Genomic DNA, 16527 nt, shown 5'->3' on the forward strand with positions numbered 1-16527 from the left:
AAAAAACAAAACAAAAACCCTATCATTAGCCTGGTCACACTTCTGTGGCTTCACAGACCACTGTGGTTTGTGAAGGACTTGTACACAGCGGGCCTCTAAGTCCCTGGATGAATAACGTGTGGGTCCACTTTATGGGTAGCTGGACTTACGCAGCCTGCGACAGCATACTTTCCAGCTCTCTCTCCCTTATCCCTCTTCTTCTTCCCTTCCTTTCTCCATCCCACTAAGTGGGCCTGGATTCCTGGAATTTGCTATGTACACCAGGCTGGCCTCATATTTAGCTGCTTCTGCCTCGCTAGCGTTAAAGGAATGTATCACCATGCCAGGCTGGTCTTTCAGGATCTCTTATGCAGAGCTGTGGGCTTCTGGGATCTCCAGGTCCCTCCAGACTGGAGGGGAAAAGAGACTCTGCAAGGTGGGAGAGGGGTAAGGACATCCAGGACAGAGCAGGAATGGGTGGGAACAGTTTATTTGAGGCACTAGAATAGCAGCAGGAAGCCAGTGTGGGCAGAGAGGGCAGGCAGGGACTCAACTGGGTCTAGGGGTGGGAGCCTTCACTGGGAGTGGCAGTCCTCCATGGGCAGCCTCCTGAAATAGGTACAACCTGGGTACGGTAATGCCAGGGGAAGGAGTTTTAGTGGAGACAGAGGCCTTCCGCTCTAGAATCTTCCAGGTCCCCTTTGCCCATCTCCACTCCAGGTGGCTTCATTCACACACAGACACACTAAGCACACAGGTGTACATTCGTTCGGTTAGACATCCTCGTCAGTGTGTCTGACTCTGAGACTCCAAGGAAGATTTTCACCCCTTTCCTGGTTCCCCAAAGGAAGTCACAGGATTGGCTCTGGACACAAGGGTAGCCAGTCCCATTTCAACAGAGCAGATGTGGGTCCATTTGGTGCTCATCCCTGATGCTGAGAGAGTGTAGAAGGGGACCAGACACACCCAGGAGGAGCTGAAGGCTCCTAGAGTCCCCTGGGATCTAAAAGGGGCTGCTTTTCTTCCTGAGCTGGGGGGAATATGGGGAGCACACGGGGGTGGTCAGGGCTCCAGTTGCAGCAGAGCCAGCAAGCTGAGCAGGAGTCCAAGGCCCAGCATGGGGATACTGGCGCGAAGACCAAGGCCAGCTGTGCTGATGTTACAGAAGGAGCTTTGGCAGCAGTAGCTATTCACGGATGCTACTCCTAAGTTGACGTTGATGTTCTCACGAGGGCAGATTTCGGAACAGCCCTTATTCAGGGTGTAGCCAAGGTTGACATTCCCTGTATGGAAAGTGAGATTAGGGGACAGACATACGGACACCAGGAAATGGAGAAAGCGCTGTGGATCCCTGGTCCAGGCCAGGAAGATGGTGGTTAGGATGCAGGCCAGGGAGATGGTTAGGATGGTACTCACCAAAGCCGGCGGCAGCAGATACTGTGACACAGTAATTGTCAGAGCTCGGGCATACAGTTGGCCACAGGCATTTCAAGTTGCTCTTCTGATCGGTGCAGGAGAAGCACATTAGGGAATGGGCTGCAAAAAGGGACATGTTGTAGGTGATAGCTGCCTGTGCCCTGGGGAAGCCTTCCAGGGAAGGCTTCCGTTCCAGTGGGGGCAGGGCTTGATACCCAACCCTTTGCTGACAACTAGCAACTACAACATGCTCTGTCCTGGATCAGAGAGAGACGACAAGTGGCATTAGACTGTAGTCCTGGAGGGGCTAAAGTGTCTCCTTAAACACAAGGTGACCACAGTGTCGCTGGGACAGCACTGAGGCAGGGGAACTCTGCTAGGGAGGGGGAGGCAGGAAGGGCAGAAGTTCACAGGAGAGCCGGCTCAGGGTAAATAAGAGTGAGGGTCAGGAGGGGAGGAAGGCCAGGCTGCACCTGGGGTCTCAGGGCTCCATACCTTGCTCCACACCCAAAAGGGCTGCCAGCAGTACAGGCAAGAAGACCCTCATGCTGGAAAGCGGCAGACACCTGGTGAGGGCTCCAAAGAGGCCTGCTAAAATGAGAGAGAGAGAGAGAGAGAGAGAGAGAGAGAGAGAGAGAGAGAGAGAGAGAGAGAGAGAAGTTAGTTGGTTAAAGGACAGGCTACCCACTCAGGATCCTGGCTTAGACAGCACCATCCCACACCTCCCCAGTGAGCCACATGTGTCCCCTTGGTAGATCAGGATTCAGGCCCCAAGTAGGGCAGGAAAGCAGTATTAACCCCCTGCTGCCCTGAGGCTAGCCATTGAGACCACCTGAGTTACAGCCCAATTCCTTATCCAGGAAAGGCTTCCTAGCCCCTGCACCAATCAGAAAGCAGGTTTGCACTGCCTAAAGCCAGCCTTGTGCTACAGTCACACTTACATAAGCCATATGTTATCTAGAGCCCCTCCTCCTTTTGAAACCTGTAGCAGCCAGATTTTTTTTTCTTTGCCCCATGGGCTGCTAATCAAATCTCTATCTCAGTACAACTGGCCCCCTCCTGCTGCTATTGCGGCCAATTACTGAAAGAGCTTTTCTCTTATATCCCTTTTGGCAAGTGCAGAATCTTTCTCCAAATTCTTCTAAGGGCACCTTCCAGTTGACATCCTCTTCCCAAACTTGGGGGCACCCAAGGCCAAGTAGGGGGAACCAAGAACTCTCAGGATGCCACAGAAGTGGGGGGCTTAGGGAATGGACCTGAGGTCAGGGCAGTGCAGAACACTCTTGGAGGGGGCTAGAGGCCTCTGGGCTTCACCATTCCCTCCGGTTACCCATGGGGGTGGGGCTCAGGACCCATTTCCAGAAGAAGCCAACTCCATTCCTCCACCTGGGTCTGAGAAGAGCAACAAGAGGTTACCTGTATCCCTCAGCACACTAGGCAGGCAGGTGGGCCACGGGGCTTTTCTGGGCACCTGAGCAGAAGTCTGTGGCACAGGATAGACAAAGCTGGAGAAAGGACCAGCTTGCTGGGTTTCACTGTCCTATTTTTGAGTACCACTGGCCTCCTGCGGGGGGGGAGCACACTGGTACCATCTGTTGAGCGGGAGGGGCATTCCAGAGACCGAGAGGAAAAGGGGTGGCTTACAGATTTGGGGAGGTCCTCTAAGACAGAGAAAGGGAATGCAGTAGGAAATGAAGTTGTAATATCTTCCAGGTCCAGCCCTTGGCCTCTCCTGTCTTGAGCCTTGCTAACTAACATTATGTAGTGGGTAGCAAAAACCCCAGATGGTCAAGTTCAGTGCCAAGCCCAGCTGGGCCTGTTCTCGCTTCCAGGCAGTACATACAGGGAGAAAAGAAGCCGCCTGTTTTTTTTTTTTTTTTTTCTTCCTAAACACAGTGAGGTTTTGGAACGAAGGAACCCTGAGCTGTCTGCTAGGAAGCTCTGGCGCATGCCACAAACAGGTCGAGGAGGACTCACAGCGTGACCAGAAGGGCTGAGGGGAGGTACCAGGGGAGTGGTTGGAATTGGAAACCAGTCCAATGCGATGAGTCTGTGACCAGTCTGTCCACAGCTACCATCTGCAGGCCACTGGGCAGGGCCGCTTGGGGCCCAGGAACTCCTCCTCAAACTCACAGGGCTCACCTGTGAAAGCCAGGTGTCTAGAGGCAGGCGGGCGGGCGGGGAATGAGCCTGTTTAGGTCAACGGAGCTAGCCAGAGACAAGGCACAACCGCGGGAACCTCAGCACCGGTATGCAAAATCCCGGACAAAGACAAAGAGCTCCCGCTCCACACTCTGGGGAGGGTCCTGCCGCTGGGCAACCAATCCACCTAGTCAGAGGGTCCCACAACTGCTGCTCTAGTTTACAAGGGTGTCCCTGGAGATCCCAAACAGACGAATCAGCATCGGTGGAGTTGAGAAAGGGACACCCAGTGAGGGCTCAGCAGGGGCCTTTGCCCCTTTCTGCTCCAGATCTCCAGAAACATTCCAGGAGGACTGGGGGATGGGAGGAATGGAGCATGCTGCCGGGGGCCTCGCAGACTCCAACCACTCCGCACCCGGGTACCGAGTGCCCAGAACCCAGACGCTGGGACCAAGGCCGCCAGCTCTCTCCCAGCGCATCCGCGTCACGGCCCGGTCCTCGCGTGACGCGTGAACATCTGTGACCGGGCCCCGTAGACTCACCTCCGGGCGAAGCGACCTCGAAGAGCTCCGGAAACCTCAGGTCCTGGAGATCGCTACAGTCTGGAGATTCCCTGGCGGCGGAGCCCGGCTCGGATGGCGGGGGCGGGCGGCGGGCGGGGCGCTCCACGGGCTGTGGGCGGGTCTCTACTGGTTGGGGAGGACAACCCCGGCCACTCGACTCAGGGTCTTGCGGCTGCGCCCCTGGTCTAACAGCACAGCCCCTCCTCTGAGGTTCGGATCCGAGTCCCGACCCATGTGCCCACGGCTGCGGTCCCCAGACCTCGGTGGCAACCAGAAGTCTTCCCTAAATGCTCACAAAATGTGGCGACTGAGCGCTGGCGTGGCCCGCCGCTTTCCACCTGGCCTGCGGTGCAGCCTGTCTGCCTTCTCTTGCAGGACAGACCCGGGGAGGGTGGAAGGGCTAGGTCTTTGCGGCAATTATTGATGCTAGGACCTGTGCGCAGGCTCCGCTTGTTTCCGGAAGGAGAGGACAGACTGCATCCCGAAGCCCTAGGCGCTCATGGGAATCTCCACTGCCGCGGGGGCTGAGGAAGTGCTGGACCGAGGATGTGGCACCTCCAGCCCTGTTGGTTATCAGGTTCCTCCGGGCTGAGCCCATCCCTCTCTTGGGGTGAAGCGACAGAATATGATTTCGGGGAAAGAGGTCATTGCGGCACTGGTTTGGACGGATCTGGTTCTCAATTCCCCTTCCTCTGCTAGCAGGGCCATCTCTTACACTCCACTAGGTGGGTATGAAACAGAGACTCCAGAGCCCAGTCAGCCTGTCTTGGCTGTCATCTAAAGTGCTGAAGCTCCAGTTTTTAGAAAGAAATCCCCATCCCTTCTGTTTTTACCTAAGCATCTTTCAATATTTTATTCCTGTTACTCAGGAAGTATTTCGTGCCCAACAAATAGTAAAGACCACTTGCTGAGCGTGAGCCCTGTAACAGGACTCTGGGGCCCTTGTCCTGCTTCAGGATGATACGTCTGGGGGCGTGGCAGGACACAAGGAGTGGGTTTGGTTTGCCTTGCAGGACTGCTTGTCTCCTCCCCTACCCTCCTCCCCTTCCTCCTGCAGAACTCTCTCCAGGAGCTTGTGGGTTGCTGAGTCTCTGCCACCTGCTTTCCTGAGAGTCACACTTCCATTTTTGATCGCATATGTGGGAATACGGGTTTTGCACCTGATCTTCACGCACAGTCTAAGGAGCTGACGGTGGTGGCAATGGCTGGCCCTAGAAAGGAGCTTCACAGTCTGGGGGTGGGGCAGAGGAGGGGTGGTAGGAGGCGGAAAAAGTTGTGAAACTGGATGGTAGATTGGCCAGGGTAGGGCTGAGGCCAAGATGCCCAGGAAGCCAGCCGTTGGTGGGGGGCTTAGGAGCATATGATGTCCCCTCACAGGCCGTGCAATGCGTCAAGTGGAGGTGGGGGCCACATGCTCCAAGTGCTCATTTCTCAGGAGTTGAAGGTGAGGCTCGGAGTGTGTCCTCAGATGTCCAGGCTACAGCATGGTGACATTTGGTGGTTTGGGGAGTCCACAGGTTGGGGTGATATACTTGCCATCCTCAGGATGGAAACCGTCCTGTGGCCGGGCTGTTGCTCAATGTCTGAGTCCTTGGCTTTCTGTCCCCTCCCGGGTCTCACTTGGGGGCAGGACAGGTCTAAGCAGCCAAGGATGGAGGTGTCTTCCTCATTTTAGAACATCTTTCTCATATTCCCTCAGTGATCTGAATGCCTACCAGGATGTCACCATTGAGGGACTGAGGGCAGAGAACGTCATCCCCTGGCTGACACCACGTGCAGCTCATGGCAGGGTCTCAGTATTTAAGGAGTCACGGTTCATCAGCGCAGGCCCCTCCTCTGGGTCTGGAAGACAAGTGGCATTTTGAGGGGCCTTCATGGTTATGGGTGTCCAGCTCACAAGTGTCCTAATGGCTCAGCCATTAGGCCTAGATGCCTCGGAAGCACTATCTAGAGGATCCTTGCTGTGCAGGAGTCTGGCTGACTCCCTAAATGCTGTGCAGGTAGGAAGAGACTGAGTGTGTGCAATAAGCTTATAGGAGCTATGACAGGCACTGGGGTCCATGTCCCCAAGGAGGACAGTGATCTTGGGGATGATGCCAGGAGTTACTACATCAGGCTAACCTCACGTGCTGAACTTCTTTTGGTTTGTCCCTTTATCCAGTCGGTCCACTGGTGACAGACGCCACGTGAATGGGCCAGGTGATGTCCGTCCCTTCACAAATGAGATCCCATTCCACTGGTGGCTCAGCTCTTCCTGTCCACTCTTTCACCCCAAGGCAGTCCAGAGTCACATGGGAGAGCCTCTCGGCTGTCACGCTGGCTTCTGTAACACCCAGACCGTGGATTTTCCTTGCCTAACCAAGGTCTTCTGTTTGACGTTATCTCCTGCATCCTCTGTTCAGACCTCACAGACCTTGTGACTAGGACATTCAGAGTCCTAGTCAGCTTGAACATCTGTCCCCTGCAGAGATCCCATCCCCCACAGTTTTCCTGGATAGAAGGCTCCTGTCACCACCCTTCAGGTGCAGTTGGGAAACAATCCTGAGTCCATCGATCATGGTGGTGTCTGTCTCCCTGGGCCTGAAATGTTTGCCCTTCTAGAGCAATGGTCACAAGAAACTAATCTTTTTAAACAGGGTCTGATGTAGCCCAGAGCAGTCTTGAACTCACCGAGTAGCTGAGGATGAACTTCTAATCCTTCTGCCTCTGCTTCTGGGTAAGAATTACTGGGGTGTGTGTGTGTGTGTGTGTGTGTGTGTGTGTGTGTGTGTGTGGTGATATTTTGCTTATATCTAACAAAAAATCTTGCCTGAGGATCAGAGTGCTGAGGTAGCCATACCAGCCATAGAGGCCAGGCAGTGGCACACACCTTTAATCCTAGCACTCGGGAGACAGAGGCAGATGGATCTCTGTTAGTTCAAGGCCACCCTGGGCTACATGAAATTGATCCAGTCTAAAAGAGAAACAGGGCTCACACAAAGGTGATCCCAGCGCTTGGGGTCACATGTTTTTAATCCCAGCACTAGGGAGGCACATAGGAGTGATATGGCTGGGTGAAGAGAGGAATATAAGGCGGGAGGAGACAGGAGCTCAGTGCAGTCAGTCTGAAGCAGTCGTCAGTTTGAGGACGCAATCCGAGGACCGGATCACCCTTTTGGACTGAGCATTGGTAGAGATAAGAACTTTCTAGTGGCTGACTGACTGCTCTGCTTCTCTGGTCCTTCAGCTTTCACACCCTGATAGCTGACTCTGAGGTTTTATTGAGACCAACTAGAATTCGTTCTACAGATGTGTACTGCTGTACTAGGTTTATGAGTGCTGGGGACCAAACCTAGGGCCTCGTGCGTACTAAACAGTGGTTCTACTAACTGACCCACATCTCTAGTCTCAGTTCTGTTAATCTTTCTGGTTCCTCAGCATGGACTGACAATGGCCATCCATAGTGTGATTTAGGCTTATGCCAGTGGCATTGTCATGGGGTGGAGTGTCTGGCCATTGAGCCTGTCCCACTCTGCTGGGATTCCCTTTCTGTCCTCTCTACGGTATAGAAACACTCACCTACTTCAGGAGTCCTTGGGGACTTTTGGGGCACTACGTCTTCAGCTCAAGTGGACAGGATAATCTGTCTGAGGACAAGGAATTTCTTCTTTGGAACATGGGCTCTCCCCCTCCACCGTGCAGGGCAGCAGTCCTTCTGTCTAGGCAGCTCCCACTGGACTGTGCAGTGGTTTGAATAAGAAGCCCCCATAGGCTTATGTATTTAAATGCTTAGATATCAGGGAGTAGCACTGCTTGAGAGGGATTAGGGGATGGAACCTTATTGAAGGAAGTGTATCACTGGAGGTGGGGAGGGGCTTTGAGGTGTCGAAAGCCCAAACCAGGCCCAAACTCTTCCTGCTGCCTGTGGATCCGGATGCAGAACTCTTAGCTATTTCTCTAGTACCATGTCTGTTTGCATGCCACCGTGCTCCCCAGTATGCTGATAATGGACTAAACCTCTGAAACTGTAAACCAACCCCAATAAAAAAATTCTTTATAAGAGTTGCCATGATCACGGTGTCTCTTCATAGCAATAAAACATTGGCTAAGACAGGATGTAACCTGTACCACTTCTTCCTCTCCAGTCCCTTGACTTTCCTGGATAGAATGTAATCTCACGAGGATGGCTGAAAGTTGGCCGTCCATTCATCTGCAGGTCATAGCAGGCTCTGGTCCTAGCCCTGAGGACTCGATTGTCTCAGCCTTAGTCAGCTCTGAGCCCGCTTGTCAGTTTGGTCCACCCTGCCTGACAAGGTTAGTGGGGTCAGAAAGTCCCTAGGTTTCTTCCACAATCAGAGGGTGCTGGATTGAATCCTTGCACCTAGAGTGGAGGAACTCCTGTCTGCAGTCTGCTAATCTTGCTTCTGGAGTTTTTATGGGCAGGACGGTATTCCTCTTGCTGGCTGAGCCATATCACTGTACAGACCTCTTCCAGGCAGGCCCCTGTCCCAAGGAAGGCTCAGATGAAAGAGAGAGCCAGTACCATTCCTATACAAAGCAGAGTGTTACCCCAGCAGTCGGTGGTCCTTCCTCCTGCAGCTCTCCTTGAATCTTCTCTCATGGGCAGTTGAGTGGGTGGAGGCAGCCCTGGAGTAGCTCCTCTGGCTCTCAGTCTCTCATCTGTTGTGTCTCCCCACCCTGGATCCCTTCCTCTTTGGCACCCCTTGGCAGCAGTTAAGTCCCTCCTGGAGCTGTTCTGGCCATTTTTATCTGACTTAGTTCCCCCTAGTCCTAGGGTTCCCAGCTGTTCTCAAAGTCAATGAACAAACAAACAAATGATTGAATGGAGACACCCCACATTTTGATGCCAGCACAGGGAGAAAGTATATCTTCTGCATAGGTGTCCTGTCCATACAGTCCTAACTGAGGTATCAAGTATGCAGGCTGAATATACTGTAGGGGACCTCTGGTCACAAGTGGGGAAGTTTTTGTCTTTGGTAGGTGCTCAGGAATGGGAATCCCATAACTGGGGGAGCCTGGGATTTGGGGAAATAAATTCAGCAGAACAAAATGCATAGATGTAGTAACCTCAAGAGAGTTGGTGCCCCAAATCTACCTACGGCTTGCAATTGGCATCACATATACAGCTCGGCATTCTCAGTCACTGAGATATTTAGTGGGCAGATGACTAGACATCAGCAGGCATGGAGGACACTGGCACTGGTCTCTCCTTCATGGCCAGCAGCTTGAAGGATGAAGAACCTGAACAGTTTTCCCAACTGTGGGAGGACGAGTGGTCTCATAGGCCAGTCTCATCACCCGAGTTTCCTAAAAGATTATTAATAAATTGCCACATAAGCAGGCTTCACAGAGTCATCAGATCATTGTACAGAACCCAAACTCTTCCAACCAAAAGGCTAAGAATATTAATAGACAGCATCTGAGGCCTATAGCAGAGTTGTACCCTCCCCATTTGCTATGTCCCACCTGATGTGGGAGTGTCATATATCAATCTGTTGATTTCATTGGTTAAGCAATAAAGAAACTGCTTGGCTGGCCCTCATAGGTTAAAACATAGGTGGGAGGAGTAAACAGAACAGAATGCTGGGAGGAAGAGGAAGTGAGCTCAGACTCGACAGCTCTCCTCTTGGGGGCAGACGCCTCAGAGAGACGCCATGCTCCCATCTCCAGGGCAGACATGAGAGCTCTGCTCTCTGAGACACACGCGATGAAGCTCCGACCCAGGATGGACATAGGCTAGAATCTCCCTGGTAAGCCACCTCGTGGGCTACACTAGAAATGGACTAGTCCAGGCGCAAGCGTTAGCTGAGAAGAGGCTAGATAGAAATGGGCCAAGCAGTGTTTAAATGAATACATTTTGTGTGTTGTTATTTCGGGCATAAGCTAGCAGGCAGCTTGGGTGCTGGGGACGCAGCCCCGCCGCTCCTATTACTACACCCACCTACTTGATGTTTCTGTTAGTGTGTCTGGAGAGTGTTTTATGACTTTGTCGGTTCCTATAAAATAAGTTCATCAAACAGTTGCCACATCGGAACATGGAATTTGGGGTAACCCAGATCAGTGTTCCTGGGTAATGTTCATTTATATTTGGCTCCAGAATAAACTATCTTCTCTTACAAAAAAGAACCTCTCTTTTTTGTGTGAATGAGATCATGAGCAGAAAAGCTTATGAAGTCTGTTAGGGGTGGAGATACAGCTCGGTTGGTGGAGTACTTGCCTAGCAAGCAAGAAGCCATGGACTCATTCATCCCCAGCTCTGCAGAAACCAGGAGCAGTGGTACAGGCCTGTAATCCAAACATTTGGGAGGCAGAAGCAGGAAGTTGGGAGTTCAAGGTCATCCTCAGTGTCAAGGCCAAACTGGGATAGAAGAGACTCTGTCTATTAAAAAAAAGGAATTGGGCTATTAAGAGACTGAGCAGCTGTGAGAAGACAATGTAGGGACACTGGAGTCTGTCTGTTTGGAAACAGCAGTGCTGGTCTGCTCTTAAGAAGAAGTTGTCAGGGCTTTTTGTTTACTTCACAGCTTCATTGCCTCTGTTTTGCTTCCATAATGCCCTGGCTGAATGGTTTTTGTTGTTGTTTTGCTTTATTTTCTTCTTTTTGTCTAAGACAGGATGATGTATGATTCCCCTCTGTATGCTGTGAATATCATTGATTAATAAAGAAAACTGGCTTGGCCTGATAGGGTAGAACAGAGCTAGGTGGGGAAAACTGAACTGAATGCTGGGAGAGAGAAAGCAGAGTCAAGGAGAAGCCATGTAGCCCCACTGGAGACAGACGCTGGAACTTTACCCAGTAAGCCACTGCCACATGGTGATACACAGATTAATGGAGATGGGTTAAATTTATATATATATATAAGAGTTGGGCAATAAGGAGCTAGAGTTAATGGACGAAGCAGTGATTTAAATAATATAGTTTCTGTGTGATTATTTTGGGGCTGAGCCTCTGGGAACCAACAAGTAGCCTCTCACAGCAATAGGATATAGTCATTACTTCCCTGTGGCAGAGATAAAACACCAGGCCCCACAGCAACTTTATGGAAGAATTTATTTGGGTTCAGGATTCCTAGAGGGATAAGTGTCCATCATGGCGAGGAAGGCAGGGCAGCAGGAACAGGCAGCTGAGAGATCACATCTTCGAAGGCAAGTGTGAAGCCAAGAGAAGGAGCTGAAAGCGGAGAGCAGCTAAGAAATCTCAGAGCTCACTCCCTAGTGACATCCTGCCGGTTCTTCCTTTTAAAGGTTCCATGACCTCCCATCAACCCAAACACATGAGCCTATAATAGACATTTCTCTTTCAACCCCCCACATGGGGTCTTACTCTCTACAGTCCAGCCTGACCTCAAACTGTTCACAATTCTCCACCTCAACCTCCTAAGTACTGGCATTACAGACTTAAGCCGCCAACACCACAGCTGGTGCTGTGAACAATTTAAGCTTTTTGCTATGCTTGATAAATTCTAAAATAAGTAATTTTGGGTCAAGAATTAACTAGGATGTACAGAGACGGCGGATGAGTGTTTTCTCTGGGCTTGGTTTAACCGTGATCATCTGAGGTTGAGTGGCTATGGTGACCTTCAGGAGGCTGTAATTGCTGTTGTGGCAGCAATTAGAACTGTTCAGCTGATAGGTAGGTCACAGTAATTAGGTTATTAATATTCCTTCTTGGTAAAGGGAGGGAGGGTCACGGGACCCTCCTAGGGCTTTCCCTTGAAGTTCTAATCACCGGTTCCTCCTGCTGAAGGTGCATGGAATCCTAGAAATGCTTTTAGTGTGTAATAGATAAGAAACTGGCTGGGCTTGGTCCCAAGAAACTCAACCACCCATCAAGCTGCACCTGACCCGTCTTTCAGTTATCAGCCTCTCCCTATTTATGCTGAATACACACTATCTTTCACATCTCCCCAGCTCATGTCAAGGTGACACAAAACTAACCAGCACAACTGACCCTTGGCAACTTGACATACAAACACATCACTATTCAGACCGTAACCTTTTCTTTTTTGTTTCTCATGTTAATATTAACTAACATGTTCTCATGTTAATATTAACATCACAATATAAATCATAGTGCAGCTTTAAAGGCCCTACAGTCCTTAAGAATTTCAACACTTAAAAAGACCTCGATCTCTTTTCAAGACTGCTGTTGGTTTTTGTACAAACAGAACAATTTAAATAGTTTCTCACTCCAAGAGGGAAGAACCAGGGGATTGTTGCCATCAAGCAGAAGCAAAACCAGACTTCCAACAGTATAAAGCCCTTCAGTGTTGCGTGTTTGGCACCCACATATGATCTTCTGAGCTCCAAGGGACCTGAACAGTACCACTTCTCTGGTTTGCCACTACTTCCTGTTCTTGGCAGTAACCTCCAGTAAGCTAGGGTCTTCACTGCAATTTAGACTGCACCTTCATCTGGCCTCTTTATAGGAGCTCTAATCTGCTCCATGTGGTCAAGACTCAGACTTTCCCCATGACCTCTTGAGTTCTAGGCTTACACTGATACGGAGGCTGTACCATCACCAGCGGCCTGTCCTGACCTTCACAGTGCCAAGCCTCAGATGTCCTCCATCACCCCATGACCCCCATGACCCCCATGACCCCCTCATGACTCAAGTCCATGTGTGAGTCTCTTACATATGACAACTAGCTGTGCCCCCTTGGCCCTGAACTCCCACACTGGACCACGACTTCTGTTTGCTGACACTGAGGAACTTCTCCCAGAGGATTTAGCCTTGGTGATGCTAGTTTCTTATTAATACAGCTGATTTTTCAGTCCCAGCTGACCAGAAACTATAGATTTTTAACTTAAATATATCACACAAATTGTCCCACTAGAGTCTGCTCTTAAACTTCATGATCCAGGCCTCCATTGTCTGCATTGCTGTCAGATTTCTTATCTCCTAAACTCCTATTAAGCTCTGGATACGTACCGACTTTTCCAGTCCAAAGTTCCAGATACTTCCACAATCCACCCCAAAGCACCATTGCTAGGTCTGCCTCAGCAAGACCATACTCACAGTACCAATTTCTGTTCTAGTTTGCTTTGTACTGTTGCAAAAACAAACAAACAAACAAACAAAAAAAAAACACTGCCAAAAACCAACTGGAGGAGAGAAAAGGGCTTACTCGGCTTACACTTCCACATCATAGCCCATCATGAAGGGAAGCGGGGTAGGAACCCAGGGCAGGAACAGAAACAAAGCCCACTGAGGGGTTCTGCTTACTTCCTGGTGCCCCATGACTTACTCAGTTTGTTTTCTTACACAACCCTGTCCCACTTACCCAGTGGTAGCACCACCCACCATGGGCTAGGCCCTCCCACATCAATCGTTAACCAAGAAAATGCCCTGCAGACTTGCCTACTGTTAAACCTGAGAATCATGACAAGAAAAGACCAAATCCACCATTGTCCAATTAAAGCAAGCTGTATTTTGGGGTGCCCCTGAGACTGAGCTGGGGGTCTCACCATACATTGGGATTTGAGAGAGCAGCCCTTGCTGGCTTCTTGAGGTCCTTTTTATAAGAGAGAGAAAGAGTTCACAAGGGTGAGAGAGTTGGCTGTTATCGTTGTTAGAAATCTCATTGAAAGGGAAGGAACAAGGGTAAGGGTATGCATCCTGTAAAGAGGGTCGCAAGTTTAGTGTAGGCTGAAACTGCTTTGCAGTTTACACCAGATCTAAGAAGTGGAAATGGTGTGGGAGGTTCTTCTGTCTACGTATCAGTTACTGAATAAAGAAAACTGATTTGGCCTATAGCATGGGAGGAGGAAGATGGAGTCAGAGAGAAGCCATGGGGCCACCACCAGGGTCAGACATGCAGAGACTTTGCTGGTAAGCCACTGCCACTTGGCGATATACAGATTAATAGAAATGAGTTAAATTAGTATAAGAGTTAGCTGATAAGAAGCTAGAGCTAATGGGCTAAGCAGTAATTTAATTAATACAATTTCTGTGTGATTATTTCAGTTCTGGGCAGCTAGGACGAACAAGTGACCTCCCTACTACAGATTGGCACTCCAACATGGCCAACTATATCCATATAAAACCTGAGAAAGCTTGAAAAGAAATTCTAGACATTAAAAAACAAAAAGTTTAGCTGCATTTTTTCCCAAATGAACTTTGCTTGAGGAGGCAAGCTGTGGCTCCTTTAAGAGAGGGCTGACTGATTCAGCAGTAGCAGCTGTGGGGGTGGGGGGCTTCAAAATGACAGCTTCCCAGCTGTGGGCCCTGCTACTAGCACAAACGCTGACTCTTTTGAGAAACCACATTTGGATGGGGTTTGTGAGCAGCGTGCTGCGGCTTGCTTGGTGGCAACATGGGCTGGAGTGTGCCTGGAAGTGTGGTGATGTGTGCAGCTCAGAGGCTCCACCATGCTAAACTGGGTGGGGCAAGGAGGAGGTACCATATATACCAGAGTAATGGTGCAGCTTAAGTTTTAGACTTTCAAGTTTGGGTTTAAGGATATGTTGCTTTGGAAAAGACATTCTTCTCTTGTTTCCACAGAGGATGAGAACCTGGATTGCTTCCAGACTGGTGTGGTTTGATGGAACAAGATCCCCCCGAAGGTTGCCGTGAACACCCTTAAAAATTACTATGCCCAACAATCAGCAGGAAGCAGTATGGAGGAAACTATGCCCATATTCCCAAATATTGTCTACAAATGTTTGTTTACATTTAAAGAGGGATGTGATATAGATATAAATAATTTGCGTTGGTATGGATCTTGGTTTATTGTTATCACACAACACACTGTTATTATTGTTATTATTACTTTGGGGCAAAGTATATAGCCTTGGCTAGCCTGAAACTTGTTATGTAGACCAGGCTGGTCTCAGGCTCACAGAGATCTGTCTGCCTCTACCTCCCAAGTGCTGACAGGCCTGGGAAAAGCCATTATTATTACGTGTTACAAAGTGGTGAGAAAGTCCAGAAATTGAATATGTCTTGGTTATAATTCTAAAGTTAAAGTATTTGTGCTTTGTGGTGATTCCCCTGCAGGCTTTACAGAAGGCAGGGGGAAAGGATCGTGGCGAGGTTAGAACTGAAACCTGGCTCAACCCAATTTTATCATAACTGCTGCTGGGCCAGAACTTCTAGAGTTTGACCCAGATAATTTTATTTTAGCCATATTTAAGAGCAGCACAATTTTGGAAAAGTATTCAGATAAAAATTAACTTATTCCCCACAAGAAAAACAAAGCTTAAGACATGTTTACATTGAAACTCTTATCAAAGTACATATGGCTTTGTCCCTACGATGGTTTCTTGTTGACTTAGAAACGATGCTCAAGCCAAGGTTCTAGGGAGAATGACCGAGGCAAACATAATGCCTGGCCCTAAAATAACGTAGAAATCACTTAGGCTGTTGTAATGTACGAATGACATCTGGAAGTCACACTCAGGGTGTTAAGGGGAAAGGGTCTGGGATCAGTAAAGCATAGATTCTGGAATATAGAGACGATCCTGGCTCATCAGTATAGGATCATCAGGCTGTAAACAACATCCATTTCCCAGCATTCCAAGAGGAACACTAAGTACCCCATTCCTTGGAGAGGTAAGCTGTGTGTTCAACTTTCCTGGCTTCTCCAGTGCTTATCCATGTGCGCAAGACCCGTTTTGCCCTTCACAGTGTCACAGATGGAACGGTCACAGGATCTTTATCTCTGACTGTCCTGAGTCTTTTGCTATCTGTAGTTTTGATTCTTCCTTTAAGTCAGTTCTGGCAACATGAAACTTCTTTTATAAACTGATTTGTGATTATTTGGTTCAAAATTAGAATCACTTTAGGATAATTATGTTTTATGGTTCAAAGCCATTAGGTTTGGGTGAGTTTTGCTCTCTTTGGTTTTGTTTAGTCAGTCTCCCACCCACATACACACCAGCGCACTGGCCCTGTGCCCTGAGACAATGGGTATCAACCCATTGTCTGTAAAGCTTGTGGAACTGAGCTTAACCTCCAACTTCAGATTCTTTCCACAGGGGGAATCCCGGGAACAAAGTAAAACGGTAAAAACAGACAGCAGGGTTAAACAGAGAGGTAGGAAACACTAAGGAAGGTAAATAAAAGCCAGGCATGAGATTGCCAGTCTGACCAGCTAAGAAGGGACAGCACTAATGACTGTCTCTGCTTGCTCCTGTGGATGGCAGTGGTGGCGAAGGTGCATTTTGACTGGCAGTATTCTCTGCTGGGGCCCAAGGGCCTGGATGCACTAACACTTACCTCATGACTATTCATAAAACTTCTTTGAAATCCACAGAGGCCCACTAGGTTTGCTCCCCACCTTGAACAGTCCACTCCAGTCTCTTTGGAGTGCTCAGTTTAGCTTTCCTAAATAAACCACTTCTTTGCTAAGTAAACTTACTTAAATTGTCTATTATCTCTTGACTGAATTAATTCTTTCAAGAAGGTAAGAACCAGCCAGGTGGT

General features: G+C 49.5%; 1 protein-coding gene across 2 annotated transcripts; it reads right to left on the minus strand.

Annotated features, from left to right (window-relative positions):
- Nucleotides 1–453: 453 nt before the first annotated feature.
- On the minus strand, nt 454–4369 carry Ly6e (lymphocyte antigen 6 family member E). Of its 2 annotated transcripts, none has more exons than XM_005354044.2 (4): nt 4080–4369; nt 1891–1986; nt 1396–1515; nt 454–1262 (listed from the first exon to the last, which is right to left on the minus strand). In XM_005354044.2, exons 2-4 carry the CDS (start codon nt 1940–1942, stop codon nt 1042–1044), a joined length of 393 nt encoding a protein of 130 aa, XP_005354101.1. In that variant the 5' UTR covers nt 1943–1986; nt 4080–4369; the 3' UTR covers nt 454–1041. The 2 variants fall into 2 exon arrangements, with proteins under 2 accessions (XP_005354101.1, XP_005354100.1); XM_005354043.1 differs by having other exon boundaries at nt 1891–1983; nt 4080–4164.
- Nucleotides 4370–16527: the final 12158 nt, after the last annotated feature.

This window comes from Microtus ochrogaster, chromosome 15, assembly GCF_000317375.1.
Source record: "Microtus ochrogaster isolate Prairie Vole_2 chromosome 15, MicOch1.0, whole genome shotgun sequence".
Taxonomy (NCBI): Eukaryota; Metazoa; Chordata; class Mammalia; order Rodentia; family Cricetidae; genus Microtus; species Microtus ochrogaster.

Bases quoted from the DNA above. Each gene is read 5' to 3' on its own strand.
- Ly6e (XM_005354044.2), bottom strand. From the start codon at position 1,942: ATGAGGGTCTTCTTGCCTGTACTGCTGGCAGCCCTTTTGGGTGTGGAG. The intron at 1,516-1,890 runs GTATGGAGCCCT...CCCTTTTTGCAG, and splicing joins CCTTTTGGGTGTGGAGCAAG to CCCATTCCCTAATGTGCTTC. The intron at 1,263-1,395 runs GTGAGTACCATC...CTTTCCATACAG, and splicing joins ATCTGCTGCCGCCGGCTTTG to GGAATGTCAACCTTGGCTAC.